General features: G+C 41.4%; 2 protein-coding genes, 1 long non-coding RNA gene and 1 other non-coding gene across 6 annotated transcripts in view; 2 read left to right on the top strand and 2 right to left on the bottom strand.

Moving 5' to 3' along the window:
* Positions 1-5,228, bottom strand: part of CARD6 (caspase recruitment domain family member 6) — an 11,704-nt gene extending 6,476 nt beyond the window's left edge. The window contains exons 1-2 of one of the 2 annotated variants that reach the window (XM_031028165.2): positions 4,727-5,228; positions 3,042-3,593 (exon numbers count right to left, since the gene is read on the bottom strand). In XM_031028165.2, coding sequence (XP_030884025.1) covers positions 3,042-3,593; positions 4,727-5,009 — 835 coding nt within the window. In that variant the 5' untranslated portion in view covers positions 5,010-5,228. The remainder of the gene's footprint in view (positions 1-3,041; positions 3,594-4,726) is intronic. The other variant, XM_031028166.2, reaches the window with a different exon arrangement.
* A 3,491-nt stretch (positions 5,229-8,719) lies between these two features.
* Positions 8,720-11,165, bottom strand: LOC145722563 (uncharacterized). The gene is made up of 2 exons (XR_014146904.1): positions 9,476-11,165; positions 8,720-9,086 (listed from the first exon to the last, which is right to left on the bottom strand). It is a non-coding gene; the product is annotated as an uncharacterized LOC145722563 (long non-coding RNA).
* Positions 11,166-11,427: 262 nt separating this feature from the next.
* RPL37 (ribosomal protein L37) lies at positions 11,428-14,094 on the top strand. Of its 2 annotated transcripts, none has more exons than XM_081826062.1 (4): positions 11,428-11,583; positions 12,242-12,425; positions 12,619-12,703; positions 13,978-14,094. In XM_081826062.1, the coding sequence occupies exons 1-4, from the start codon at positions 11,581-11,583 to the stop codon at positions 14,045-14,047; spliced, it is 342 nt and encodes a 113-aa protein (XP_081682188.1). In that variant the 5' UTR covers positions 11,428-11,580; the 3' UTR covers positions 14,048-14,094. The 2 variants fall into 2 exon arrangements, with proteins under 2 accessions (XP_081682188.1, XP_006733394.1); XM_006733331.3 differs by having other exon boundaries at positions 11,437-11,583; positions 12,242-12,377.
* Positions 13,817-13,897, top strand: LOC115940954 (small nucleolar RNA SNORD72). The gene has a single exon (XR_004075676.1). It is a non-coding gene; the product is annotated as a small nucleolar RNA SNORD72 (small nucleolar RNA).
* Positions 14,095-27,495: the final 13,401 nt, after the last annotated feature.

Genomic DNA, 27,495 nt, shown 5'->3' with positions numbered 1-27,495 from the left:
AACACTACATCAAAAACTAATGATGTGGGCGCCTGGGTGGCTCAGTTGGTTAAGCGACTGCCTTCGGCTCAGGTCATGATCCTGGAGTCCTGGGATCGAGTCCCGCATCGGGCTCCCTGCTCGGCGGGGAGTCTGCTTCTCCCTCTGACCCTCCTCCCTCTCATGCTCTCTGTCTCAAATAAATAAATAAAATCTTTAAAAAAAAAAAAAAAAAAAAACTAATGATGTACTGTATGGTGATTAACATAACATAATAAAAAAAAAGGACATCAGCAAAAAAAAAAAAAAAAGAAACAAAACAAATGAAAAAAAGGGGAAAAAAAAGAGAGAGAGAGAGGGAAAAAGACAAACCAAGAAACAGACTTTTAACTATAGAGAACAAACTGATGGTTACCAGAGGGGAGGTGGGTGAGGGATGGGTGAAATAGGGGATGGGGATTAAAGAGCACACTTATCATGATAAGCACTGGATGTTGTATGGAAGTGCTGAGTCACTATATTGTATACCTGAAACTGGTATAACACTGTATGTTAACTATACTGGAAGTAAAATAAAAAACTTCATAAAAAAAAAAAAAAGAAGCGGTTTGTAATTTTCCCCAGTCCTTTAATTTGCACTGTCTTTGTGATATACTTTGACCAAAAGAATGTGGCAGAGTGATGGTGTAATGGGTTGAATTATGTCTACTCCCCACTCCCCTGCAAAAAAAAAAAGTTGTGTTGAAGTCCCCAGTACCTCAGTATGTGGCCTGATCTGTAAATAAAATCTTCACAGAGGTCAACTTAAAATGAGGGCACTAGGGTTGGCTCCATCCAATATGACTGGTATCCTTACAAAAAGGGGAAATTGAAAACAGAGACATGCACAGAGGGAAAATGATTTGAAGACACAGAGAGAAGATGGTCATCTACAAGCCAGGGAATAACTGAGGCTACGAGAAACTAGGGAGAGAAGACTGGAACAGCTCCTTCCCCAATGCCTGCAGAGATGGTATGACCCTGCTAACACCTTGGTTTCAGACCTCTGGCCTCCATAACCATGAGACAATAAATTTCCCTTGTTCTAAGCCACCCTTTGTAGTACTTTGGTGAGCCCTAGGAAACTAATACAGATGGCGTGATAGTTCTGAGTCTAAGCCTCCTCCGCTCTCTGTCTCTCTTTCTCTCTCCCTCTGTCTCACCTTCTCTCTCTTATACTCCTCTGTCCTCACCATAAGAATATGCCCCATCTAGGGGCGCCTGGGTGGCTCAGTCGTTAAGCGTCTGCCTTCGGCTCAGGTCATGATCCCAGGGTCCTGGGATTGAGCCCCGCATTGGGCTCCCTGCTGAGCAGGGAGCCTGCTTCTCCTTCTCCCTCTGTCTACCACTCTGCCTACTTGTGCTCTCTCTCTGTCAAATAAATAAATAAAATCTTTAAAAAAAAAAAAAAAAAGAATATGCCCCATCTAGAATAAGTCTGAGAATAAGTCCGGACTAGCCAGCCAAGAGATGACAGACTAGTCCATAGCCAGCTGACCACAGACACTTGAATAAACCCAGGAAAGACCAGAACTGCCTAGCCACCAACAGAGACTCTTACCATTTTGATAAGCTTTGTTATGCAGCACTACTGTTGCAATAAATAACTGATACAGAAAACAAGATCACACAAACCAAACAGTAACATGTAAGAAACACATCATATTAGAATGTTACCTATGGAGGAATGGAGAATGAAGAAAAAATGGAATAAGCAGACAAAAGGGTTTTGTTTTGTTTTGTTTTGTTTTGTTTTTTGCAGAATAGTGATACTATGCAATGAATAATTAAGTCAACACTACACAAAAAGTGAAATATGTAAATAAATAAAAATTAATAATGAGGCCTAAAAATAATTATGGACTGGAGAGGTATGGGGGTGGGACAAGATTTGTGTTGTGGGTTAAATTATGTACCCCTCAAATTCATATGTTGAAATCCTAACCCCCAGTAGCTCAGGATGTGACATTATTTGGAAGTAGGGTCACTGCAGATATAATTAGTTAAGATGAGGTAATTAGGGTGGGCCCTAATCCAATATGACTAATGTCCTTACAAAAGGGGGAAATTTGGCCCTAGAGGAATGCACTCAGGCAGACAACTGGTGAAGATGAAGGCAGATGAGAAGGATATTTTTACAAGCCAAAGAATGCCAAAGATTTCCAGCAAACCACCAGAAACTAGGAACAGATTCTCCTTTACAGCCTTCAGAAGTAACCAACCTTATAGACACCTTGATTTCTGCCTTCTAGCCTCCAAACTGAGATAATAATAAATTTCTGTTGTTTATTGTTTAAGGTCCCCCATTTGTGGTACTTGACTAAAGCAGCCCTAGCAAACTAATACACGGTGTGATGAGGAGGACATTACTCCTCTCCTACCTAGAACTGGATGATGAATCCCCAGGATTTGAACTGAATGGGAGATGATAGTTACCTTTCCCCTCCTCTACTCAGAACTTGGTGATATTTAGTGATATTTATTTTCATAAACAATATCTCTCCAAATGAAACATTTCTCAGTTTTCTAATTTTCATTGAGAAATATTCCAATTAAAGATAGTTATTTAATTTCCCTTACCACGATGGCAATTTATGACTAGATCAAACCAAGTAACAATATTTTGGGATCTTATCCATTCATCACAGGCTCCTCTCTGATTTTCACTTCAGTAGTTAGGCCCATAACCTCCATATCCCATTGGTCACAAAGGCACTAAAATGACTTAATTTGAGCATTAGAAGGTAACACCTAAAATTAGTGGTTAGCAACTTCTTATATATATCATGGAGGTGACTGCAGAAACCTATAAGCTGACAATCAGTATTTATTTTTGCTTATACTGTCCACCACTGTGTAGGTCCTGGGTCCTCCTCTCTGTCAACACCCACCTCTAAGGAAATTCCAGGTTAGGGAGGCATAAAGAATCTCTGAGCAGCTGCTTTTCTGCTGACATCTGGTGCCCTTCCTCACCCCTTCTCCCCGTTAGGGCATGGAAACCTAAAAATAAATTTTTCCCATACCTTCAATCCTTTTCTCCTCCTCCAATGACATGCCAGTTTCTGAATCCTCGTAGCTCTGTTCTTCATCAGAGAAGTGCGTGGTTTCTGAAAATGCAGAACCCTCTTCACCATCATAAACACTGTGTTCTGAGTCATTATAATTCTCTTCTTCCACAGCAGGCTCTGCAGCTTCAGAGTATCCAAGAGATTCTAGATATTCCTCTTTTCCTAAGTACAGAGAATCATCTGGCTCCTCGTATCTCTGTCCATCCTGTAAATATGCAATAGTTGCTGGAATTTCATATTCATTGTTCTCAAATGAAGGTGGCAATATGACTTTGGGTGTGTTGTATTCCTTCTCATTTTCCCTGGGGGTCCAAGCAGTTTCTTTATGACTAGTTTTCTTGTCCCCGAAGGATTCAGAGGTTCCCATATCCAGGTGTTCTTTCTCTGTGAAGGACACTGTGATCTCAGGATTCTCAGGCTGTTTCTCTCCAGAGGAAAAAACATCTTCTGAATTCTTGCTTACCCTTATAGGCTGAGGAGGTCCTATATTCTCATGCTTTAAAAATTCTGAAAAGAACAAGAAGGGGGGGGGCAGTTGTTTCATTTTTCCAAATTAACAAAAAGAAATTTTATAATATCTTGAGTTTCCAAGACCTCAAAGCATCATCTCTCTTCTTTATTTCAAAACTGGAGGATAGGAATACCTAGCATTTCCCATACAAATAACAAGTCAACTGTCATTCTTTCTCTCACTGGAAAAAAATCAGATCACATTCCTACCTTGCTCAAAAGTTTGAGTTCTTCTTAGCAAATTCTAAGAGTACATGAGTAAAACAGAAAATGTGATTCCTATAAATAGTACTTACTTGTGGTTTTACTGTGACCCAAAACCAACTCAGATTTCCTAGGGCCATTGCTAATGAAATCTGATCCTAATAATTTCTAATCAGGAAGCAAATAGCTCGAATTTGGAATAATAAGTCCTAGAAATAATAGTATCTATTTCTCTAAGCACATGGGTCTTGTCCTGCATTAGAAATCATTTGCATTAACCTTTTTATCTGAGCCTCTACCTCTCTAATATCTCTTAAAATAATTTTCAATATTTTTTAGAATTTTAGAAAAAGGAGCTGTACCTGCCTCTAGTGATAATCTACAGAATTGCTAAATCCATTCTGGAAGAATTACTCCTTCATCTGCCACGAACTATCTTTAAATATTGGAGAATTAGCATTTGAATTGCTCCAGAAAAGTAGGCTTCTGCTGGCATTCTTATCACGGAAAAAAAATGAAGTTACTGATCCACCATGTATGTGTGCTAAAAATCATTTTTCTGATATTTCCAAAATTGTTATACTAAGTAAAAGAGGCAGCTTTGGTGTTGGGGTTGTTAAATATCCATGAATTTACTTATTGAATAGTAAGCAGTTTATACTAGCACTAAAAAAAAAACAAAAAAACAAACAAAAAAAACCTTTAAGTTTTGGATACAGTTTCAACAAAAAATTATCAATCCCCTAAACCAATAAGATACATTGTTCCCTGCTTTTAAGATCCTGGACACTTTTACCCTCTATCACATTTCAGTGAAAAATATCTCTGGGAGATAGACCAATGAAAACAAAAGGCAATCATTTTCTTTTTTCAGGAAATCTGCCTTATCTTTCTCACCCCCCAAAAAGTATAGAAATCCAACTTACCATGCTGTAAGCCCCAAATGGTAGCTGACTCTGGAAAAGTACTAAGTAAACACTTGAGAAAATGCTGACAGCTCACCTCTCCCTTTTTCTGTACCAAAATTAACAGCTTTCGACTTTTCTTCAGGGGATCTGTAATTTTCTCCAGAGTCTCATACTCTTCCTCAGAAACCAGCCTCCGAGAGGTTAATGTATCTAAGACAGAATCAGGATCTTGTTGGAGGATTTCAAGTAACTTTTTTCGTTCTCTTTCTATGATCTCTGAAGGAACACTCCCCGCAGCCATTGTTCTTCTGTCCTCTAGACCAGGAAATGAATTACGAAACCATTCCAACAGTAAATAAATACAGGTTTAAAAAAAAATGGCAAAGAATAATTCTATTTGGCAAAGATTAAACAGGTCAAAGATGCCCGGCACTGGAGAGAGTGGGTACAAACAAGGCAAGACAGTGTGGAAATCTAGCCCTGAGCCCACCCAGGCCTGGCTCCTTATAGATTATCTATCTTCCCCCTTTTTTTTTTTATTTTATCATGTTATGTTAGTCACCGTACAATACGTCATTAGTTTTTGATGTAGTGTTCCATGCTTCATTGTTTTCATATAACACCCAGTGCTCCATGCAGTACGTGTCCTCCTTAATACCCATCACCGGGCTAGCCCATCCCCCCACCCCCTCCCCTCTAGAACCCTCAGTTTGTTTCTCAGAGTCCATAGTCTCTCATGGTTCGTCTCCCCTTCGATTCCACCCCCCCACACCCCACCCCCGCTTCATTTTTCCCTTCCGTAGCATGGCGGACATTAGATTATCTACTCTTTTGATGACTTGAGTCCATCTCATCTTGACTCAGCCCCAGGGTCAATTGCTCCGAGAAGGCTCTCTTGAACTTCAGTTTGGACTAGGTATTCCCTGCTCTGAGCTCTATTTGTGATAAGAATGTGAATTGATTAACTCTTTCAGGAGAGAAATCTGGCAATAGGCAGCAAAAAATAAATAAATGCCGATAGATAAACACACAAATTTATACCATTTGACTCAGCAACTTCATTTCTAGGAAATTATCTTAAGGAAATAATCAGACAAATGCCCAAAGATATATGTGCAAGAATCTGCATGACAACATTGTTTATAACAGCGGAAAATTTAAAATAACCAGGATTTCCATAAATTGGGGATTTGTGGAATAAATGTTGATACATCAACAGTGAAACAGAAAAGAACAATTTAAAAGGATGAAGCAGGGTGCCTGGCTGGCTCAGTCTGTAGAGCATGAGACTCTTGATCTCAGGGTCATGAGCGCAACCCCCACATTGGGGGTAGAGTTTACTTAAAGAAAAATAAAGAAATAAATAAAAGGATGAAGTAAGTCTATGTATATTGACAACTAGTGCTATCCAGGATATATTGTTATGAAAGACAGAAAGTTACACATTCCACTTTTGTTTAAAAAATTAAAATGTGTATAATGTACATATATAAAATGTATATATAGATATATATTTAAAAGAAGACAGGAGAGAGATACCCCAATTGTAACACTGGTTATCTCTGGGGATACTTTAAACACTACTGCATATTTAATAGTTTACATTTTTGTTTACATTACGTTTTTGTTTACATTACGTTTTTGTTTCTATTAGCAGACTTCAGTTTTTATTTATTTTTTAGATTTTATTTATTTATTTATTTGAGAGAGTGAGTATGTGTGAGTGCATGTGCGTGCAAGGTGGGGGAGGGGGTAGACAAGCAGATTCCATGCTGAGCACGGAGACCTACATGTTACGGAACCTGGACTGGATCGCCCGTTGGAAGAATCAAGCGGCACCCGGAGATCTTGGAGGACAGGAAGTTCATTTAACGCCAGCACGCTCAGAGGAGAGCGGTCTCCAAAGGTCTCAGCCCCGAGTACAAAGGGGGCAATTTATACACTTCTACTTCTGCATACTTGGCACTTTTGGCACGTGCGAGAAGCGGGACAGGGAGAAGAACCCAGATTGGTGTGCGCAGGAAGCAGAGCAGGGAGAAGAACCCGGAAGAGCCCCAGGGCAAGGACTGGGACTCTCACTGGCTCCGTCGGCCATCTTAGGACACAATTTTCCTTACCATACACAGCTCGATCTCATGACCCTGAGATCATGACCTGAGCTGAAATCAAGAGTAGGAGGCTTAACCAACTAAGCCACCCAAACACCCAACTATCTAGTTGGTCTTTTTTTTTTTTTTTAGTATTTATTTATTTATTTGAGAGAGAGAGCACACGAGAGGGAGGGACAGAGGGAGAATCCCAGGCAGACTCCACGCTGAGCACAGAGCCCAACCCAGGGCCTCTCCCACAACACCAAGATCATGACCTGAGTGGAAACCAGGAGTCATACACTTAACTGAATGAACTACCCAAGCTCCCCTAGTTGGTCTTTATTTACAGTGCCATAGTTCACAAGAACCTGAAGACAATCTAAGTAACTATCAACAGGATACTAGATGAATAAACTGTAGTATTTCATGTAACAGTATGCACTATTCAAAAAGAATGAACTTCAGTGACCCACAATATAATCATAAAAATATAAAAGGAAAACTCTAAGTCCCAAAAGATTATATACCATATGATACCCTTTTTAAAAGTTGAATGTAATTTAAATACATACACATGCATACACACATTTTAGGAATATACATGGAGTCATTAAAATTGTATAAAGTGTGGGTGCCTAGCTCAGTTGGTAAAGCATGCAACTCTTGATCTCGAGGTTTTAAGTTCAAGCCCCACGTTGGGTGTAGAGATTACTTAAAAATAAAATCTTTAGGGCGCCTGGGTGGCTCAGTCATTAAGTGTCTGCCTTCAGCTCAGGTCATGATCCCAGGGTCCTGGGATCAAGCCCGGCATCGGGCTCCCTGCTCAGCGGGAAGCCAGCTTCTCCCTCTCCCACTTCCCCTGCTTGTGTTCCCTCTCTCTCTACGTCTCTCTGTTAAATAAATAAAATCTTAAAAAAAATAATAAAATCTTTAAAAAAATTATGTAAAATGAAAAGTAAGGAAATAATGAAGTTAAGAAGGGTGGTTTCCTAGGTTCAGGAGAAGTTGGGGATAAGATGGGATAAGGGCCAGGGAGATTATGGAGTTAGATGTAGGATATCATCCAGGGATGAGTTTAAAGGTCTTTACTATATTATTAAAGGTAATTAAATATGTAAATAAAGGCAGGGATCAATGCTGCATGGACCAATGCTGAGGATGTATTAAGAATCAAGGATAATAATTCAATTCTACTGTCCCTGAGGTTGAAAAAAGATTAAGCAAATCCTTATGTAATACTAAAAATTAATTTTAGGTAAGAGTTTTAACTAAATGTGCCTCAAAAGTAGGAATTTTGGGGCGCCTGGCTTAGTCGTTAAGCGTCTGCCTTCGGCTCAGGTCATGATCCCGGGGTCCTGGGATCAAGCCCCACATCGGGTTCCCTGCTCCGCGGGAAGCCTGCTTCTCCCTCTCCCGCTCCCCCTGCTTGTGTTCCCTCTCTCACTGTGTCTCCCTCTGTCAAATAAATAAAATCTTTAAAGAAAAAAAAAAAGTAGGAATTTTGAGGTGCATCCCAGCTAATACTAACAATTTGACAAGGCAATATCAGTAAGTTTGCCAACCCTTTTTTTATTCCCTTCGGTTGGTAAGGCATTCTATAATAGGCTCCTCAAACCCCATCTCCTCCCCACTGCTCCACCCTAAATACCCTCTCCTCCCACAAGAACCTGCCCTGGGAGATTTCAAAGTTGATGGGAAGGAAAGTGTTTAAGTGGGATATTTAGCAAAGAAATTTAAACTTAGGAAGTTTAAATTTAGTTCTTTGGTAATAGCAAATTCGCATTGCACTGGCTTAGAATGCAAATGTAAGGGAGCTGGGGAAGGGTGGCCAGGAGATACAGATTTGAAAATACATCCCTCAAATCAAATCAATCACAAGGAGTAAAAATTTTGTTTGCAGCTAAGAAATTTATGTGATGTCTTAAAGAGAAAAGGCAGCAGTAATTTCATTTATTGTAGGGGGAGAAAAGCAGATCTAGTGCCAAGTTCTGGTCAAGAGATTTGAATTGTATCAGAATCACGGATGCAGGATTTACGTAGTCTCCATTATTCTCTGCTGAAAGGCAAAATTTCATAGAGCAAATACGTCAGGAATAGCATATATCATCTGTTTCAAAAGTTGATCCATGCTGGGGCGCCTGGGTGGCTCAGTCGTTGGGCGTCTGCCTTCGGCTCAGGTTGTGATCCCAGTGTCCTGGGATCGAGCCCCGCATCAATCCCGGCTCGGCGGGAAGTCTGCTTCTCCCTCTACCACTCCCCCTGCTTGTGTTCCCTCTCTCGCTGTGTCTCTGTCAAAAAAAAAAAAAAAAAAGTTGATCCATGCCACCTAACCCTGGCATTTGGATAGGAACCTGGAAGTTATAAACTGGCTTTGAAGAGCCAGGGGTTTTCCTGATCAGGGCCAAAATAGTGTGGTATCAGAAACAACCACTTTACATCAAGGAGCAGGAAAAATATTTCACTTTGTCTACAGTTCTGGGAGGGTCTGAGGTAAAAGAGAATTTCACACAGTGCCTGTCAAACTGCTTGCTTGGGTCCTCAGTGGTTGCCACCTGCCTTACCTTTCCTAATCGCATTTCTTCTAACACCCATACTAGGCAGAATAAAGATCTCCCACTGTCCTTCCCAATGTCTATGTCCTAATTAATACAACCTATAAATATGTTAGGTTACATACCAAGGGACAATTAAGGTTACAAATAAACGTTGCTAAATCAGCTGATCTTGAGCTGAGGAAGTTGTCTGGTGGGGCCAATGCAATCACAAGCAGCTGTTAAAAAATAAACAGGCAAATTTAAAATTTGAAGTTTGAGCAAAATTCAGTTCTAACAGGGCAGTGCCAAATGAGAAGTGGGTTAGGAATGCTCAGCCTCCTGGAGCCGGGGGAAAGGAGAAAGTGCAAAAGTAAAGAAAGGAAATTGATTGGCTATAGCTTTAGGCCTAGTTGTTTGTGACTGGTTGTCCTTAGTGGTTGTTTTGTTTGTTGGCTTTTATTTAAATAATCTCTACACGCAACATGGGGCTCGAACTCACTACCCAAGATCAAGAGTCCATGCTCCTCTGACTGAGCCAGCCAGGCACCCTGTCCTTAGTGTTTTGGTTTTCCAATCCTGAGGCATTTACAGGCTTAGATTTCTGTTTACTTAGTAGGTCCCCAATGCATTAGAGCCACCTCAGTTCAATGACCTCCTTGTTTAACTTAACAGGGCCTTAAAAGTAGAAGAGGGACGCAGAAGGGTGTGATATGAGACTCTTAACTGGATTTAAATAAGCCAAGGAATGCTGACAGCCTCTAGAAACTTAAAAAGGTGACAACAGATCTTCCAGAGCCTCCAAGAAAATAATGCAGCCCTGCCCACACTTTGACTTGGGCCCAGTGAGACCAATCTCAGCCTTGTGACCACAACCGTAATGTGTGTTTTAACTGCAGTTAAGAAGAACACTTAACTAGAGATCTACCCTCTTAACAGATTTTAGGTGTACATATACAGTATTGTTAACTATAGGCACAATGAGGTACAACATAGCTCCAGAATTTATTCCTCTGGAGTAAATGAAATTTTTTAAAAAGCAGTATAGCTTAATTAATTTGTTTTGTTTTAAGCCACTAACTTTGTGGTAACTACTTAGAACAGTAGTAAGAAACTAATACAGCATCTAATCCAGAAAGCCCCCTGAACGGCAGTTTGGTCCAAGCATTCACAAGTTGGCCTCCTCTTTACCCCCTATTTACCGTTTCCATGAGGACAGGGACTGTCCTATAAACCCCTGATTCCTAGAGTTCATTTTGTTCTGCCACCGACTAGTCCGTCACTTTTGCTATTTCACATGTGACAGGTAAAGAATTCTCGGTTTACATAGAATATAAGCACATTATATGGCTCTTTGGGATCTTTTTTCCTGTTAACTCTTAAATGTTTGAATTTTTTGTTGTTTTGCGAGAGTGGGGGCGTTGCTGGGTAAGAGGTTACAACTGGATTAGCGTCTATCAAGATCTGGAAACCACCAACTCAGAATCTATTTAGAAAGGGCTTAAGTACAGACTTCCAGGCCCTACCTACCTAAAGGGGCGAATCAGATTTCCTCACATCGGGGTACAGGAAACTATATTCAAAGGTTCCACGTGTGATCCCTTAGCATACTTAAATTTTACATTAGAAATTTGCCTCTAAACTACTACAGTTAGAAAAAACATTATTCGCCTTTCTTTTTAACATTCGGAGCCCAGCTCCTCAGAGGCCGGTCCGTGCCTCTTAACCGCCGGCGACCTCCCGGAGAACCAGCGTCAGCCGCAAGCTTCTAGCCGGGTGAGGAGGGATCCGGAGAGGCCAGTTTCTCCCAGATGGGAATCCCAGTCCCATCCGGAACCCTCCACGCCAGGAGCGCGGAGGTACCCCCACAGGTTCCCCACCAGCTCGGGGACCGAAATCCGCGATGTGGCCACAAATCCGAGAACACGAGGAGGCGGGAGAGCAGGAGCATCCGCACAAAGAATCGAGTTCTGGCATCAAAGTAATTCTCGGCCCTGGCGGGTCCGGCGAACACACACCCGTTCCGACGCCAGGAAGCCGTGAGCCCTCCCGTCGGCGGAGCGCCGAAACCCCTATTGGCCCTGCCTTGCTCTGCATCCTCCTTTAGACCCCACCCCCACTGCGGCTACGGACGTTTGAGAACGGTGCACCGCGCCCTGCCGGAAGTACTTCCCTGGGCGGAAGCTTCTGAGCACGATATAGCGGAAGTGCCTCCTCTTCCGGCCTCTTTGGGGTCTGCCGCGGAAACAAGATGGTGAGTTTCCAGTGGTTCTCCGAATCGCCTTCCATCCTCGTCCTGTGCGTCGCGCTCCCTGCCATCCTTAGGGGGCCGGCAAGGTCGCTGATAGAGGGAGCGGGTGGGCAGGAAAGGGGCATGCGGTGGCCCTCAAGAGCCAGAAGTATGGCTCCTAACTGTACCTGGGGATGCTGAGTCTACAGTCGTGGAGTAGGAGCCACTCTAGGTTCCTTGTTTTCTTTTGATCTTCGGAGAAGCGTTGCCCTCGGATGAGAACTGAAGGAAGAAGCGTGGTCTGGGAGTGTTTGGCTCTGTAAGCAAAAAAATTCATTGTTGTTGAGGCCTGGCAGGAGCTCTTAGGTTTGGGGGTCGGGGTGGGTGGGAAAACCACCACATTATTTCGTCTTGCGGCTTGTCTTTTTTTCTCTCTCCTTTAAAGAATGTAGCCGATTTCAAAATAAAGCAACCCCTGCAGAAGGCTTTAGATACCGTGAAATGCTGGTAGTGGTCTCTGATTTTGCATTTAAGAAGTTAGGAAGTTCCGCCACAGTTTCAGCCCTAGATTGTCTTTAAACTTTTCTCTAATTGTCTTTAAATCTTAGTAATTTCTTTTCCTGAAAATGTCAGGATATGTGTAGAAATCAGTAGATCTCAAAATTGTTCCTCCTCTTTGCAGACGAAGGGGACGTCATCGTTTGGGAAGCGTCGCAATAAGACGCACACACTGTGCCGCCGCTGTGGCTCGAAGGCCTACCACCTTCAGAAGTCCACCTGTGGCAAATGCGGCTATCCTGCCAAGCGCAAGAGAAAGTGTAAGTGGAGTGTGTTTCGGGCCGACTGTGTCAGGTGTTGGGATGGAGGTCAGTAGTCTGTTTGCGATGTAGGAAAGTGGGCATGGCTCGGGACATTAGTTGGTACTTAACGTAAAAGTGCATCTGTATACGGGTGAAGTGGATTTAAAAAAACAAGGAAGGCAGTCTTTAAGTATGTTGACCAACGGTGCCCATAACATATGTGGGGAAGATCAGAACCTTACCTGAATTTGTGTTTTAGATAACTGGAGTGCCAAGGCTAAAAGACGAAACACCACTGGGACCGGTCGAATGAGGCACCTAAAAATTGTATACCGCAGATTCAGGTACAGTTTTTTGTGTTTTCATTGTAACTGGTTCTGTGAGCTTGGAGAAGAACCTCCTTTATCTGCTTTAAAATAAAGATACTATCCCAGTTAGTGGGGATGAAGTGTTGGAGGGTATTTTTTTCTGCTGCCACTGTAACCTTCAGATCAGTTAATCTGGATTTTGTTAATCTCTCAATGAGCAACATTATAAATAAATGTCTAGAGTGCGATTTGAGCTAGACACCCCAAAATGTAATAATATTTCTTAGGGATAGGTTACACCTCACTTACCAAAATTTGTCAAGACAGGAGTGGTGATTGAGGTCCGGGATTGGGCCTTCACTTAATGTGGCTTTGTGCAAATCTGCTGTAGAAAACCATCATAATTACTGCATTTGTATAGAAAGAAAGATATCTTACTGTCTTGTTAAAGTCAGGCTTTAGAGTTGTTAGAAATGGAGAATTTCAGCCCCAACTTACAGAGAAACTGCATTTTAACGGTGTCTTTTAAGGCGTTAAGTCATTTAGGTCTCAACTAAGATAATTCTTTGTTGGGTAGACTGTCCTGTGCTGTGTGATACTTAGCAGAATCCCTGGCCTTTGCCCCCTCAATTCCAGATTTTCTAGCTCTAAAAGATCACCAGGCATTTTGGGGCTTTGTAAACACAACACCCTTAGATGTGTTTATGTGCTGAGGAGACCTTCTTTGCACTTCAAAGCATAATACAGTAGTGTGGGCTTGTAGTGAATGGACTGCTATGTAATGTAGGAGTTTGAGAGCATGAACTGAAGGCAGACTAACCTTTAAAAGTGGGGTAACAGTACACTTTCTCCTTAGGATGTGTATGTATAATAAATGAGTTAAAATGTAAAGCATAGTTAAGCAGTTTAGAAAATGTCAGCGATTAAACATGCTCCTTGTTTTGCCTTGACTAAAGGAAAGTACTTAGGGTCTCTGCCTGTTAACCTAGGGACCCATTTTCAGAAATGGGTCTCTTAACGCAAGCAGGAGAGAAGTACTGGCCCGGTGATCGGGACAACCAAATAAATTCTTGACATTTTTTCTAATTGCAGCTAAGTGTATGTTTAAAACAGGTATCTTGAAGCAGAAGGAAGTAAATAAAATATTGTAGCTTATCGATGATGGTTGTAAAAATAAATGTCTGAACATATGAATCTGATACTGATTTCAGCATTTAACTGAGATAAGCTCATTTAAATCTGTATTAATAAAAATTGAAATGTATATATTATTGCTGAAGTAACTGGTTTTCATTTTTAATACGATGCAGGCATGGATTCCGTGAAGGAACAACACCTAAGCCCAAGAGGGCAGCTGTTGCAGCATCCAGTTCATCTTAAGGATTTCAACGATTAGTCACACAATAAACGTTCTGGTTTTAAAAAAATACCTGGTGTGCTAAAGTGTTTTTAATAGCCTTGTAGTATCATTGAATTGCCATAGGATTGGGGATGGGACAGCATAATATTTAGATTTACTTGTTAAGTGACTGTTCTGGAGCACTACCTTTTGAACTGGGTTGTGATACTGCTTAGGAGGATAAGAAACAAGCAGAATTCCAGGATTCCTTCAAGCACATAACACTGGAAAACGATTTAAAGAATGCAGTATGAGCACAGCAGAGCTCATGATACATACGGGTGTTTAAGATGTTAAGAGTAGCGGCATCTGGCTGGCTCAGTTGGAGGAGCATGGAACTCTTGATTTCAGGGTCGAGTTTGAGCCCCATGTGGGGTGTAGAGACTTAAGTAAAACTTAAAAAAAAAAGTAAATGAAAAAGCATAACTGCTTTTAGTAATACCCATCTGTTATAGTCTAATGACTTTGGGGAGTGGTTATCAATCTTACGTCATAGGGTTTGGAGACCAGTGAGAACATGAAGGATATAGTGATTGAACGAGTTGTTTTTGGAAAGGTGATCTTAATTCATTCTAGTCTCTAAAATGCTTGCTTGGTATCTAGCATATAGGCTTGTGTGTGATGTAGGTGGCCAGCTGAGTATTTGAAGCTACTTGCTAGGTGTGAGTCAAAGACCCTTGAGTGGGATGAGTTAAGAGAATGTTGGGCCACATGCAAATGCAGTGGATTGAGTACAAAGTAAAGGAAAGCCAAACAGATAAATTTAACATTTGTAGATGAAAGGCAATGATAAATAGGTCCCCAGTAGAGTTTCTTTAACCGTCAACTGAGTGATAATTGATTTTTCTGTGTTAAAAGACTGAAATTTTTCGCCATGCTTTCCCAGTTCTGGTGGTTTATTGCCAGTATTTTGCAATGAGGAGACAAGGCCAATGTAGTTGGGACTGCTGAGTGAGAGAACAGAGATTAAGTGGAGCGCAAGTGTTAATAAAGTGGCCAGCTACTGAGTAATTTGCCGCTTCCCATTGATCACAACCTGACCTATAAAGGACTTTCATGATCTTCAGTGCCTTCCCAACCTTAACCTTTACTGCACCCTGTAATGCTTTCCCAAGATACTAGCTAAGTCCTGCCTTCCTGCCTTTTTTTTTTTTTAAGATCCATTTATTTGAGAGAGCAAGCACAGGTGTGTGTGAGCAGGGGTAGGGGCAGAGGGAAAGAATCTCAAGCAGACACCCTGCTGAGTGATCTCAAGACCCTGAGATCATGACCTGAGCCAAAATCAAGAGTGGGGTGTTTAACGATTGAGCAACCCAGGCGCCGCCCTGCTTTTTTTCTTTAGCTTCTAACTCATCCTTAAGATCACGGCTTACATTCACTTGAGGGAGCGCCAGCTCATCTAAACATACTGGACTTCCCGGTGTGAGACCAGAGTGGCAGCTCTGCTCCAGAGATGTATTGTTAGAGCCTGGTTCCTGGAGGCTGGTTTCCATTCGTTAGTGTGATTTTACTAACTTACATGCCTCTGTTCACTGGCAAACTGGAGGGCTGATGGTAACTTCATGGACTTGTGAGCACAGTCAATAGTAAGGAAGTGAAGTTGCTTTTACCATAGTCACAACCTAAAGTAATTAGAGTCAAGTTAATGAAATTGAAAAACAGCAATTTTAATATACAGGTCGCCTTTGAACAACACACATTGGAATTTTTTTTTTTTTTTTTTAAGATTTTAGTTATTTGACAGACACAGCGAGAGAGGGAACACAAGCAGGGGGAGTGGGAGAGGGAGAAGCAGGCTTTCCGCTGAGCAGGGAGCCCGATGTGGGGCTCGATCCCAGGACCCTGAGTAATGACTGAACCACCCAGGCGCCCCTGAATTGTGAGTTTTCAATAAATGCAGTACAGTACTATGAACTTTACTAAGTTTAACATTTTATCTACCTTTATTGTAAGAGTACAATGTATAATATATATACACAATGTGTGTTGACTGTTAACCAGTAATGCTTATAATCAACAGTAGACTAAGGTTTTGGAGAGTTGAAATTTACATGTGCATTTTGACTACATGGGCTGTTGGTACCCCAACACCTGCATTGTTCAGGCTCAGCTGTACTTGAGAGAATTGAAATCTGATTAGCTGTCAACATCTTTCTGAAATCTTCCAGTGTCACTAATGGTTCCTGAGTAATGGAGGGACCCACTAAGCTAGGTATTGGCCAGTATGTAATAAATAGTAGGCTGTGGGGCAAATGGGCACTGACCTGAACACCTGTGAAATTATGAATTCTGGGTCAGGAAAAGCATTGGTGCAAAGGGTAAGGGGCCAGGTGGGCAGTGATGTATTAACAAAGGCCTGTGTTTATTGAGTGTAAGGTGAGCTGACTTCATTTGCCAGTGCCTGTGGCCCTTAGCACGGACTAAGTTTGGAAAATTACTCTGGTGCTATGGTAATTATCCCTGCAGATCATAGAAGGCTCATGGACCAAATGAAACCACCCTGCTCAGTTAAATTGATTTTAAGGCCCAGGGAGAAGAAATGGGAAAGAGATGATGCTGGGTTGGCACATTCAGAATAGAGAGCAAACAGGTGGATTCAGATGAGTTATAGTTTGCAGAAAGTTCGGGTCTTGTCTGATGTATCTGATGATGTCCTGAGCATTGGGTGAGGTTTGGGCAGTGGATCCCAATCTGACAAAAGATGTCCCACTTAATTATATTAAGGCAGTAAAAGGTACACCTGACCCACTCAGGTAGTTCAGTTACCCATACTGAACTGCTGAGAAATTTGTGTTTCTTGGGCAGAGGGTACTCAGGACCAGTTGAGTAATACCAGTGTGTTGCTGAAATGAGATCCAGAAATAATCAAGTGCTTCATGTCTCATGTATTGTTTACCTGGCTCTTTAATCACAGATACTGTGGTTTATCAGGTCAGGAGACAGGGAGAGAGTTGGCAAGAGAAGCATCTGGAGGGGTAAGCTGAACAAATCATGAAAGGTTTCGAGTACCATAGCTAAGGAGTTTGGACTTTAGCCTGAGGGAATGGTAAATCATTGAAGGTTCCAACCCTGCCGTGGCATGATTCATTTTCACTAGCAAGATAAGTGTAGAAGGTGGTGATGTGGATGTCACTGAAGCTGGAAGATCAGGCAGCAGGTTCTGAAGTTTATGTGAAAATCATAAGGACATGGACTGAAGTAGTGGCAGTGGGGCTGGCTGTATTGGGAAGGTCTCTAATGAGAATACCTGAAATTTGAATCGAAGGGAGCTTCTGAGCCCTGTTTCCTTCTGTAACATAGCCTGTGTGAGGATTCCGTGAGGTCATATGTGCAAAAATATTACCAGGAAGATAGGAGTCTTGGATGATAGGGTTCTGACCAGGGCAAAGAGGTGGTTTGTGCATTTCACTGAGATGGAGTAGAGTGGAATGGAGGCAAGAGGGGGAAATACTAAAGTTGGTTTTGTTGCAATGCCTGTGGTACATCACAAGGAAATGTTCCGGAAGAATTGAGTAAACCTGGTGGCAGTTGGAGCAGAAGGCGGGGCTGGAGCTCTACACTGGAAGTAGTGAACATAGAGTTGGGAAAGGGATTTTAAGGGTTAGAATGGTGAAGATAATTTACACAGAGATAAGAGGTGATGGTGAGACCTAGTGGGCATATAGAAATGGTGGTGAGAGAAGAGGATGCAATTTCTTGACTGAGGAACTTCAGTAGCCATCCTTGACAGTTGAAGCTGTTTGAAAATATACAAACTCAAGGAAAAAAAGACAATGTAGATAGGCTCAAAGAAAGATTTGGGGAGATGTCCATAGACTAGAGAGAGTGGTTCATTCATTTATTCAACATAAATGTGTCTGGTAATGTACCTACTATGTGGCAGGCCATGTTAGAGGTGCAGTGGGAACAAAAACACGCGAGGGGCACTCAGTCACCTGGCTGAGGTCAAGAAAAATGAAGGGTTTTTTTGGTTTGTTTTTGGTTTTTGAAAATGAAGATTTTAAAAATAAAGACTTCCAGGGGTGCCTGGGTGGCTCAGGCAGGTTGAGTGTCTGCCTTTGGCTCAGGTCATGATCCCGGGGTCATGAGTGGAGCCCTGAGTCAGGTTCCCTGCTCAGCAGGGAGTCTGCTTCTGCCTCTCCCCCCGCCTCGTGTGCACACACACTCTCAAATAAATAAAGTCTTTAACAATAAAGACTTCCAGATTTGGTAAAATTTGGGTTAGTGTTTACTTTCCATAAGCTTTATTTCAGTAGAGAATTGAGAATAAAGCCAGTTTTCTAGGGATTCAGCAAAGATCAGGCAATGAGGAACGGAAAGTTTAAAAAAGATGCTTTGGGAAGGTTACCTGGAAATTCTATGTTTCCTTTCATTTCTATTGATGATGTAGTGCCCTTTCTCCTGAATCAAATACCTGTTCAGTGACCTCTGTGTTCCAGAAGCAGGTCCAGGTCCGGGAGATAGGTGGAAAATGACAAAGGGCCCTGCTCCGACAGATTTCAGTTGGGTGTACATACGCTCGTGTGTGTGTGTGTGTTGGAGGGTGACTGGGAACAAGTAAGCAATTTCAGGTAGTGATAAATGCTGTAAAAACAAAGATGTGATAGAGAATGTGGGGGGTTAGAGGACCCTTCTTTAGAAAGGTAGTTAAGAAAGCTAAATGATAGGAGCCACCCCTGCAAAGACAACAGTCATTCAGGCAGATATTCGGCTTTTTTGAGTTCTGGGTTGCTTGCAAAATTTAGCTTAGGCTGTAATTAGCTGAAATTTTGTAATATTGTATATTCATATAAGAAAAGCAAAGTAACAGGGTACCTGGCTGGCTCAGTTGGTAGAGCATATGACTCTTGATCTTTGGGTTGTAAGTTAAAGTCCCATGTTGGGTATAGAGATTACTTAATAAATAAAACTTCTTTTAAAAAAGGGGCACCTGGGTGGCTGGGCGTCTGCCTTCGGCTCAGGTCATGATCTCAGGGTCCTGGGATCGCGCCCTGCATTGGGCTCCCTGCTGGTGGGGAGCCTGCTTCTCCCTCTCCCGCTCCCCCTGCTCGTGCTCTCAAAAAAAAAATGTGGGACCCCCTGGGTGGCTCAGTTGGTTAAGTGTCCAACTCTTGATTTCAGCTCAGGTCATGATCTCAGGGTGGTGAGATTGAGCCCTGCCTGGGGCTCTGTACCAGGCATGGAACCTGGTTAAGATTCTCTGCTCCACACACATGCCCCCCCCCCCAGCCGAGTGGAATCTGAAATAAAAATTTCCTTGTACAGTAAGGTAGAAGGATATTTTGTCAAGGAAAATTCCAATGAAAAAATGGTTCCTGTGTATGCAAGTGGTTTGTAGAATAGGCATGGTATGTGGATTGAGATAAAAACGTAACTTTATTTTTGTGTCCTTTATACATTGGGAATATACTCCAGTGCCCCGGGATGAAGACTTGGTCTGGCCTGTGTATTTTTAGAGCACTCATAGATAATTAAAAAAAAAAAACAAAAAACAAACTTCCAGTCGTGATTAGTTGCAAAACAGTTTTATTTCAGTAAATAAAATGTCCTTGGGGCGCCTGTGTGGCTCAGTTGGTTAAGCGACTGCCTTCAGCTCAGGTCATGATCCCAGAGTCCCGGGATCGAGTCCCACATCGGGCTCCCTGCTCAACAGGGAGTCTGCTTCTCCCTCTGACCCTACCCCCTCTTGGGCTCTCTCTCTCACTCTCTCTCTCTCAAATAAATAAATAAAATCTTTAAAAAAAAAAATAAGTAAAATGTCCAATCCTATGTAATAGGTCAAAATTCAAAGATGACTGCACCTTACCTCACTTCTTCCAGCTTGGGCTCCCTTTGGCCTGGAAGCTAGCAGGGGAGGAGGAGGTATGGTCCTCTGGTTTCACCTTTCTCTCCTGTGCATCTCTGGTCAGCTGCAATTTTACTCCTCCCCTGGACCTAGTAGAGGATTAAGCTGACTTTTACTCATGGGCCCTTGGATTACCTCTTCGGAGATTCCCTACTGAGATCCTTCTCCTGTGGTTCCCATCTCAGTTCAAAATCATCTTTTGTGACTTCTTCCTAGCCCCTAGTATCCAGCCTCTTTCTCCTAGGGTTTTCTGAACCTCTGAGGGCCCTATTGACAGGATCCAAAACTATCCCATGCTCTCTTTCCTTGGGTGGCCCACATTTGGTCCATAGGAAACATTGCTACATTCCTGACTCGACCAAATTCTGAAGTGCAGCAGGCCTCTCTTGACACGCCACCGAAACAGTTGCAGGAAACACATTTCAGAGCCCTCTGAGTGGTGCCTTTGAAGGTTCCTTCGGCAGAGGTAGCAACCCCCTTTTCTAAAAAGGTTGGATTAAATACTGAAAACTCCCTTCAAAGGAATTTCTTTGCCAATCTCTTCCTTGTACCCCTCTTCTGTCATTGATCTAAAGGATTCTAAGAGCTATGACCAGGGTTTTTGGATATATTTTCTTGGGGGGGGGGTATGGAATGTATGTCTCATTTTGGTAGTTCCCTGAGGCAAGAAAAGTCCTATTCTGATAGAGTGTTTTATTTATATAGCTCTGCAAATAAACATCTAGCGAATGTAAAAAGTATTTGGTTTGCCCTTAAAAATGCTTAGAGTGATCTGAACTCCTGAGTGTTATACAGAGAAAATAAGTCCTTTAGAGGAAAGGTCTTTAAAAAAAAAAAAAAAAGACAACTGGTAAAATGGTATTGGAGGAGAAAGGGAGTAGAGATGGTCGAGGTAGCTGAGGAGGAGGCAAATGATACTATGCCAGGTGGCAAATGGTATTATTTCCGAAACGAACTATCTTGGGCAAATGAGAGGAAGGGAGGGGTGGCATATGATTCAGCCACCTCAGAATGGAGAAGGCATAGTCAGGGCGGAAACTGTTTATGGTCCCTGTGTCACAGAGGAGCAGCCCTCAGAGAAGCAGCAGCTCCCCAGGAGAGGAGACAGGAAGCAGGAAGCCTCAGAAGTCCTGTCCAATTAGGGATGGCTCTGGGGAGAGAAACCTCTGGGAACGTAGCCCTGTGAGGTAGCACGTTAGGGTACTGTCTTTTTCCAGTTGCAGGAGACTTGAGGTGGCATAATGTAACTTCTTTATTTTGGAGAGGAGAAAACTAAGGCACAGAGATTATTTACTAAATGTACGTATTTTCTTTGGTAATAAAAATTCCGACAACCGTGAGTGTTATTGGAATGCATTCCTTTAAAAAAATGCACAATATAAGGCTACTTTTGTAGAAAATTTGTCTTCATTAAATGGAATCCTCACTCATCTGTGGCCTGGATGTGGAGCCACAGGGCTAATCATATGTCATAAAGTACAGAGATCTAAGATACTATTCACATACATAATTTTAGCATTAAGTTAGCTCGTTTAAAAGGTAATAGCAAGCCATTTTCCCCAATCTTGATCAGAGCAAATCTGCCCTTTCCTGATCCACTCCCTCTCAGGAAAGTGCTGTGAGAGAATACATTATCGAGTAAAATCCTCAATAGTTAAACTTTTGAACAGTTTATAAAATTTTTGAATAAATTTCATATGCATTAAGGAGATAACTTTTAAAGTCTGAATAGATTATAGGTAGATTTAAAAGCAGTATCCCACACAGTCTCCTGGATTTTTTTCAATGTCATGAGTTTAGAGTATACTAAAATCTGTGTAGATGCAAGCACAGACAGGCCTTTAGTATTTGCAAAATAACAAAACTTCACTTACTGTACTAAAATGTGGTGGTTTATTACATAAATAACAGAAATAACATGCAGAGTATAAGATATAAACATCCAGTAAAAATAGTTGGTATATCAGGCTTCAGTGAGGCAGAAACCACACAGTAATATGAACAGTAATCATTTAATGGAAGGGATTGGGGTAATGAGGGATTAAATAGTAAAAATGAAAGAGAACTCTATAGGAAGAGTGAAATAAGGAGCAGCCACTACCCCTAGAAGCTGAGATACAGCACCAAAGGAAAGGGACTCCCTACCCCTGGGGTTGAGATCCAGGTATCTGAGAAGGTGAAGCATAGCTCCCTGGATATTGAAGGGTCTTGCTGCTGGGACTTGGCTGGAAAGCCCAGGGGGATGCTGCTGGGAAAGCCGTTCACGGGGAGGTGCGCTGCCCAATGGCACTGCCCGACAGCCTTCTGCCGTGAAACTGCCTGGAGGGCCTCTGAGGGAAGCTTCTGGTCACTCGACACCTGTGGCCAGTGCAGGAGCCTGACTCTGCAGAAATCCTAGGCCTCTCTCTGAAGTTTACCAGGAATCATTTTATTTCTAAGTCATCTCTACACCCAAAATGTGGCTCGAACTCACAACCCCAAGATCAGGAGTCACATGCTCTACCAGCTGAGCCAGCCAGGTGCCCCCAGCTTAGAGCCCTTTGTCAGATTCAACCTGAGTAAAATTTGTGCTGAGTTGGTCAATGTAAGTGTCTGTAAAATATGCTAGACAATTATTGTCTAACAGGAATATAATGTGAACCACAAATGCAAACCACACATGGAGTTTTAAATTTTCTAGGTGCCACATTTAAAAATGTAAAAAAAAGGGGCACCTGGCTGGCTCAGTCAGTAGAGCATGTGACTCGATCTCAAAGTCATGAATTCAAGCCCCATGCTGGGTGTGAGATTACTTTAAAAAAACGTAAAAAAAAAAAAAAAGTGAAACTAATTTTAATATTCTTTTAAAGATATGTCCAACATCATTTACCATGTCATCAGTATAAAACTGGAGATATTTTTCGTTCTTTTCCAGACCAAGTCTTCAAAATACAGTGTGTATTTTACACTTTCAGCACATCTCAGTTCAGACGTCACATTTCAAATGCTCAATAGCTTCGTGTGTCTAGGGGTTACCCTACTGGGTATCATGAACCTCAACGTCAAGTTTAGCATTTTGGGATTGAGTGATCATTTGTTTGTTTTTTTTTTTTCATTTGGTAAAGCCTTAATCAAAAAGAGTGCTGCATCTACCATGTAAAATAAATAGGTAAAATCAAAACACAAAAGTTACTAGCTTTTAAGTTAATTAAGCCCAGCTTTTTACCTGTAAAATGGCAAAAAGTTATACCTACCTCATAATGTTTGTTGCAAAGTGTTGCTATGAGAACAAAATAAGATAGTACATATAAGGTACCAGCACTGTACCTGGCACATGGTAAGAGTTTGATAAATGGTCATGTTCATTATTACTATGTAGGTATCATTCCTGGATAAGGGGTATCACTTTGATAATAGCAGAAAGACAGAACTCTGTAAAGACAACATGTATCTTGGTGAATCCACCACAGTCAATGATCTATGCTTTATGCTATAAACTCCATAGCACTGTAGGCTCAGAAATTTGATTTGATCAGAACAATGAGGTGGCTTATCTCTCAGGTAAAGCTTCTATCAACTGAGTAACCAAGATGACGATATATCCAATAAACTTGCTTTTAACAACATTCTGTCTACAGAGGTAAACTGAACACTGTCTTTGTGCCAGGCACTGATGTAGACATTGGGGATACATCAGTGAACCAAGAGGGGAAGAAAGGAAAGTGGTCATGGATAAGCCCAAGTCATGTTTAAACAAAATGACGTCAACTCTTATTATCCAGGTAGGGGTAGTTTAACCATTTGGGAATTATTTCTGATTGAGGATCTACAGCTACTTGGTGAAGATTCAGTTCAAAGGCAGAGGGAGCAGGGAAGACATGATCCTGAGATGCCTACCACATGAGTTCAGGTTCAATCTCAAGGTCATACATTCTCCATACTCAATTTCTCCACCTCACCACATACTTCACCTGCCTCCATGGTTAATCAGCAAACTGATTAACCCACTCACAGATAATTAAAAATTGTTTAAAAATTGGCTTGCCAACTAATCAAAAATATAACTGTCAAAGAGGCAGAATGCTCTGGAAGTCTTGAAAAATACTTTCTTGGGACGCCGAGGTGGCTCAGTCGGTTAAGTGTCTGCTTTCAGTTCAGGTCATGATCCCAGGGTCCTGGGACCAAGTCCCACATCAGGCTTCTTGCTCGGCGGGGAGCCTGCTTCTCCCTCTGCCACTCCCCCTACTTGTACTCTCATGCTCTCTCCCTTGCTTTCTCTCTCTGGCAAATAAATAAAATCTTTAAAAAAAAGACAAGAAAAGAAAAGAAAAACTCTTTAACTCTGAAAGAGCATTCTTTTTTTTTTTTTTTTTTTTAAGATTTTATTTATTTATTTGCAAGGGAGAGAACACAGGGAGAGGGAGAAGCAGATTTGCCACTGACCAAAGACCCCGATGCAGAGCTTGATCCCAGGACCCTGGGATCATGACCCAAGCTGGAGGCAGACACTTAACTGACTGAACCACCCAGGCGCCCCTGAAAGGGCATTCTTATCTTTGTGTTCTTGAGAAAGCACCTTGCCACAGCTCATGAACTAACCAAAGAAGAAAGCAGGATATCCTTGCTTTAACACAGAGCTAGTAGGTTGAAAGACTGTTTAAGATCAGATGCAGTGCCTTGGAACGCAGCCAAGATAGCCTAGTTAATTACATTCTAGGGCCACCCAAGTGGATCTGGACCTTAAAGTAGACACAATTACTAGGGAAAAGTGTGCGGGAACACTGATCTAACATTCCCAACTTGAAGCGTGTATACTACCCAAGGACTATGACAAGGGCACAAAATTCTATGCCTATGGGCGTTTGTTGTTGCATTCTTTATAATATATATTTTAAAAAACCCTAAATTCCCTAAGTAGAAGTTGTTAAATAAATTGTGGTGGATTCTTACAATGGAATAATACCTTACTATAAAGCTACAGTAGTCAAAGACAGTGTAGTACTGGTGTAAGAACAGACATATATAAGTGGAACATAACAGAGTCCACAAATATTTGGTAAATTGATTTCTAACAGAGGTGCCAAGGTAATTCAACGGAGAAAGAATAGTCTTTTCAGCAAATGGTCATGGAAAAACTGACATCCATATGCAAAAAAAATTTTTTAAATAAAAAGAATCTCAAACCTTACCTTGTAATATGAAATCAAGATGCATCAAAGGTCTAAATGTAAAACCTAAAACTATATGAAAAAAACAGGAAAATTCTATTAAAAAAGCAGGAAAAAATCTTTGTGAACTTGGGTTAGGCAAAGATTCCTTAGATATGACATAAAAAGCACAACCTATAAAAGAAAAATTGGTAAATTGGACTTCAGCAAAACTAAGCAATTCTGTTCTCCAAAAATAATTTAAAAAGATAAAAAGATAAGACACAACTTGAAGAAAATATATGAAAAACATATATGATTAATTACTTGTATTTAGAAGAAGTTAATAACTAAAAAATAAGTTTCCTGGGGCCCCTGGGTGGCTCAGTCATTAAGCGTCTCCCTTTGGCTCAGGTCATGATCTCAGGGTCCTGGGATCAAGCCCCCGCATCAGGCTCCCTGCTCAGTGGGAAGCCTGCTTCTCGCTCTCCCACTCCCCCTGCTTCTGTTCCTGCTCTCACTATCTCTCTCTGTCAAATAAATAAATAAAATCTTTAAAAAAAAATAAGTTTCCCATTTTTTAAATGGGCAAAAAATTCGAACAGATAGTTCACCAAAGAATAAATGTGCATGACAAATAAACACATGAAAAGATGATCAACATCATTAGTCATCAGGGAAATGCACATTAAAACCACAATGACATAGCACTGTATATCTACTAGAGTGGCTAAAATAAAAAGCAAATGAACACTGACAATACTAAATGCTAATGAGGAACATCTGAATTGCTTGTTCATTGCTGGTGGAAATGCAAAATGGTATAGCCACTTTGAAAAACAAGTTTGCTGTTTCTTACAACGTTAAACATATACTTACTATACAACCCCAGCAATCTGACTCTTGAATATTTATTCAAAAGAAATGGGAATGCAAAGACTTGTATGTGAATATGTATAGCAGGCTATTCCTGCTGTAGGAACTGAACCCAAACACCATGACTGGAGAACAGAGAAATAAATTTTGGTATGTCCACACAATGGGATACTATTAAATGATAAAAAAAGCAATAAGCTACTGACACGTCCCACAAGATGGATAAATCCCAAAAGGGTTGGGTTAAGTGAAAGAAGCTGGATGCAAAAGTCTACATATTGTATGATTTTCTTTGTGTATCATTCTGGAAAGACAATATGTGGACAGAAATCAAAGAAATCAAAAGGGCATGAGGGAATTTTATGGGGTGGTAGAGGTATTCTATATTTTAAGTGTGGTGGTGGTTACACAACAGTATGTTTTCTTCAAAACTCACTGAATTCTATATCTGAAAAAAAGGTGACTTTTAGGGGTGCCTGGGTGGCTCGGTAAGTTAAGTGTCGACCCTCAACTAAGGTCATGATCCCCGGGTCCTGGAATGAAGCCCCGTGTTGGGCTCCCTGCTCAGTGAAGAGTCTGCTTCTCCCTCTGCCTCTCCCCCCACAACCCCTCGCTCATGCTCATTCTCTCTCTCTCTCTCAAATAAATAAATAAAATCTTTTTTTTAAAAGGTGACTTTTATTAAATGTAAATCACACTTCAATATACTTGTTTAAAAATAAGAAGGAAAGTTAGAAGACAATGGAGCAATGCCTTCAAAATTCTCAAGGAAATTCTTTACAACTTAAAACCCTATATCCGACCAAACTACAAAGTGTAAGGGTGGAACAAAGACATTTTCAAACACATAAGCTCTCTGAAAAATTCACTTCCCTGAGCCTTTCTCATAAAGCTACTGGTGGGATAGGTTTCACCAAAGCCAGGGAAAACAAAAGCAAAAACGGGCAAAAAAGGGGATTTAACATATCTTTTAGCAAAGCTGTACCATTATTAGATTCTTTTAAAAAGTATAGAATACTTAATTTTATGTAAAAAAAATTTTTAAGATTTTATTTATTCATTTGAGACACAGAGATACAGAGAGAGAGAGAGAGAAAGCATGAGCAGGGAGAGAGGGGCAGAGGGAGAGGGAGAAGCAGGCTCCCCGCCGAGCCAGGAGCCCGATGTGGGGCTCGATCCCAGGACCCTGGGATCATGACCTGAGCCAAAGGCAGACACTCAACCATCTGAGCCACCCAGGCGCCCCACTTTATTTTATTTGTAAAAGATTGTGTTTATTTATTTGACAGAGAGAGAGCACAAGCAGGGGGAGCGACAGAGGAAGAAGCAGACTCCCCGCTGAGCAGGGAGCCTGACGCAGGACTCGATCCCAGAACCCTGGGATCATGACCTGAGCCGACGCTTAATTGACTGAGCCACCCAGGCATCCCAAGTATAGAATATTTTAAAGTATCTGAAGACAATATTTTAGAATGGAGACCAATCTTAAAATTTTAAATATTGTATATTTTCCTTATTTCAAAACCACTTAAGGGTGACAGAAAAGATAGAAATGAACCTTAAATGGTTATTGCTAAGGGAA

The sequence above is a fragment of the Leptonychotes weddellii genome, chromosome 7 (genome assembly GCF_054177405.1).
Source record: "Leptonychotes weddellii isolate Sample4059 chromosome 7, ASM5417740v2, whole genome shotgun sequence".
NCBI lineage: Eukaryota > Metazoa > Chordata > Mammalia > Carnivora > Phocidae > Leptonychotes > Leptonychotes weddellii.
The sequence above is the reverse complement of the archived record's forward strand: the minus strand, read 5'-3'. Positions and strand labels throughout refer to the sequence as shown.

Excerpts from the sequence above, each read along its gene's own strand:
- RPL37 (XM_081826062.1), top strand. Across the intron at positions 12,426-12,618 it reads TGTCAGGTGTTGGGATGGAG|ATAACTGGAGTGCCAAGGCT; the intron begins GTCAGTAGTCTG and ends TTTGTGTTTTAG. Across the intron at positions 12,704-13,977 it reads ATTGTATACCGCAGATTCAG|GCATGGATTCCGTGAAGGAA; the intron begins GTACAGTTTTTT and ends AATACGATGCAG.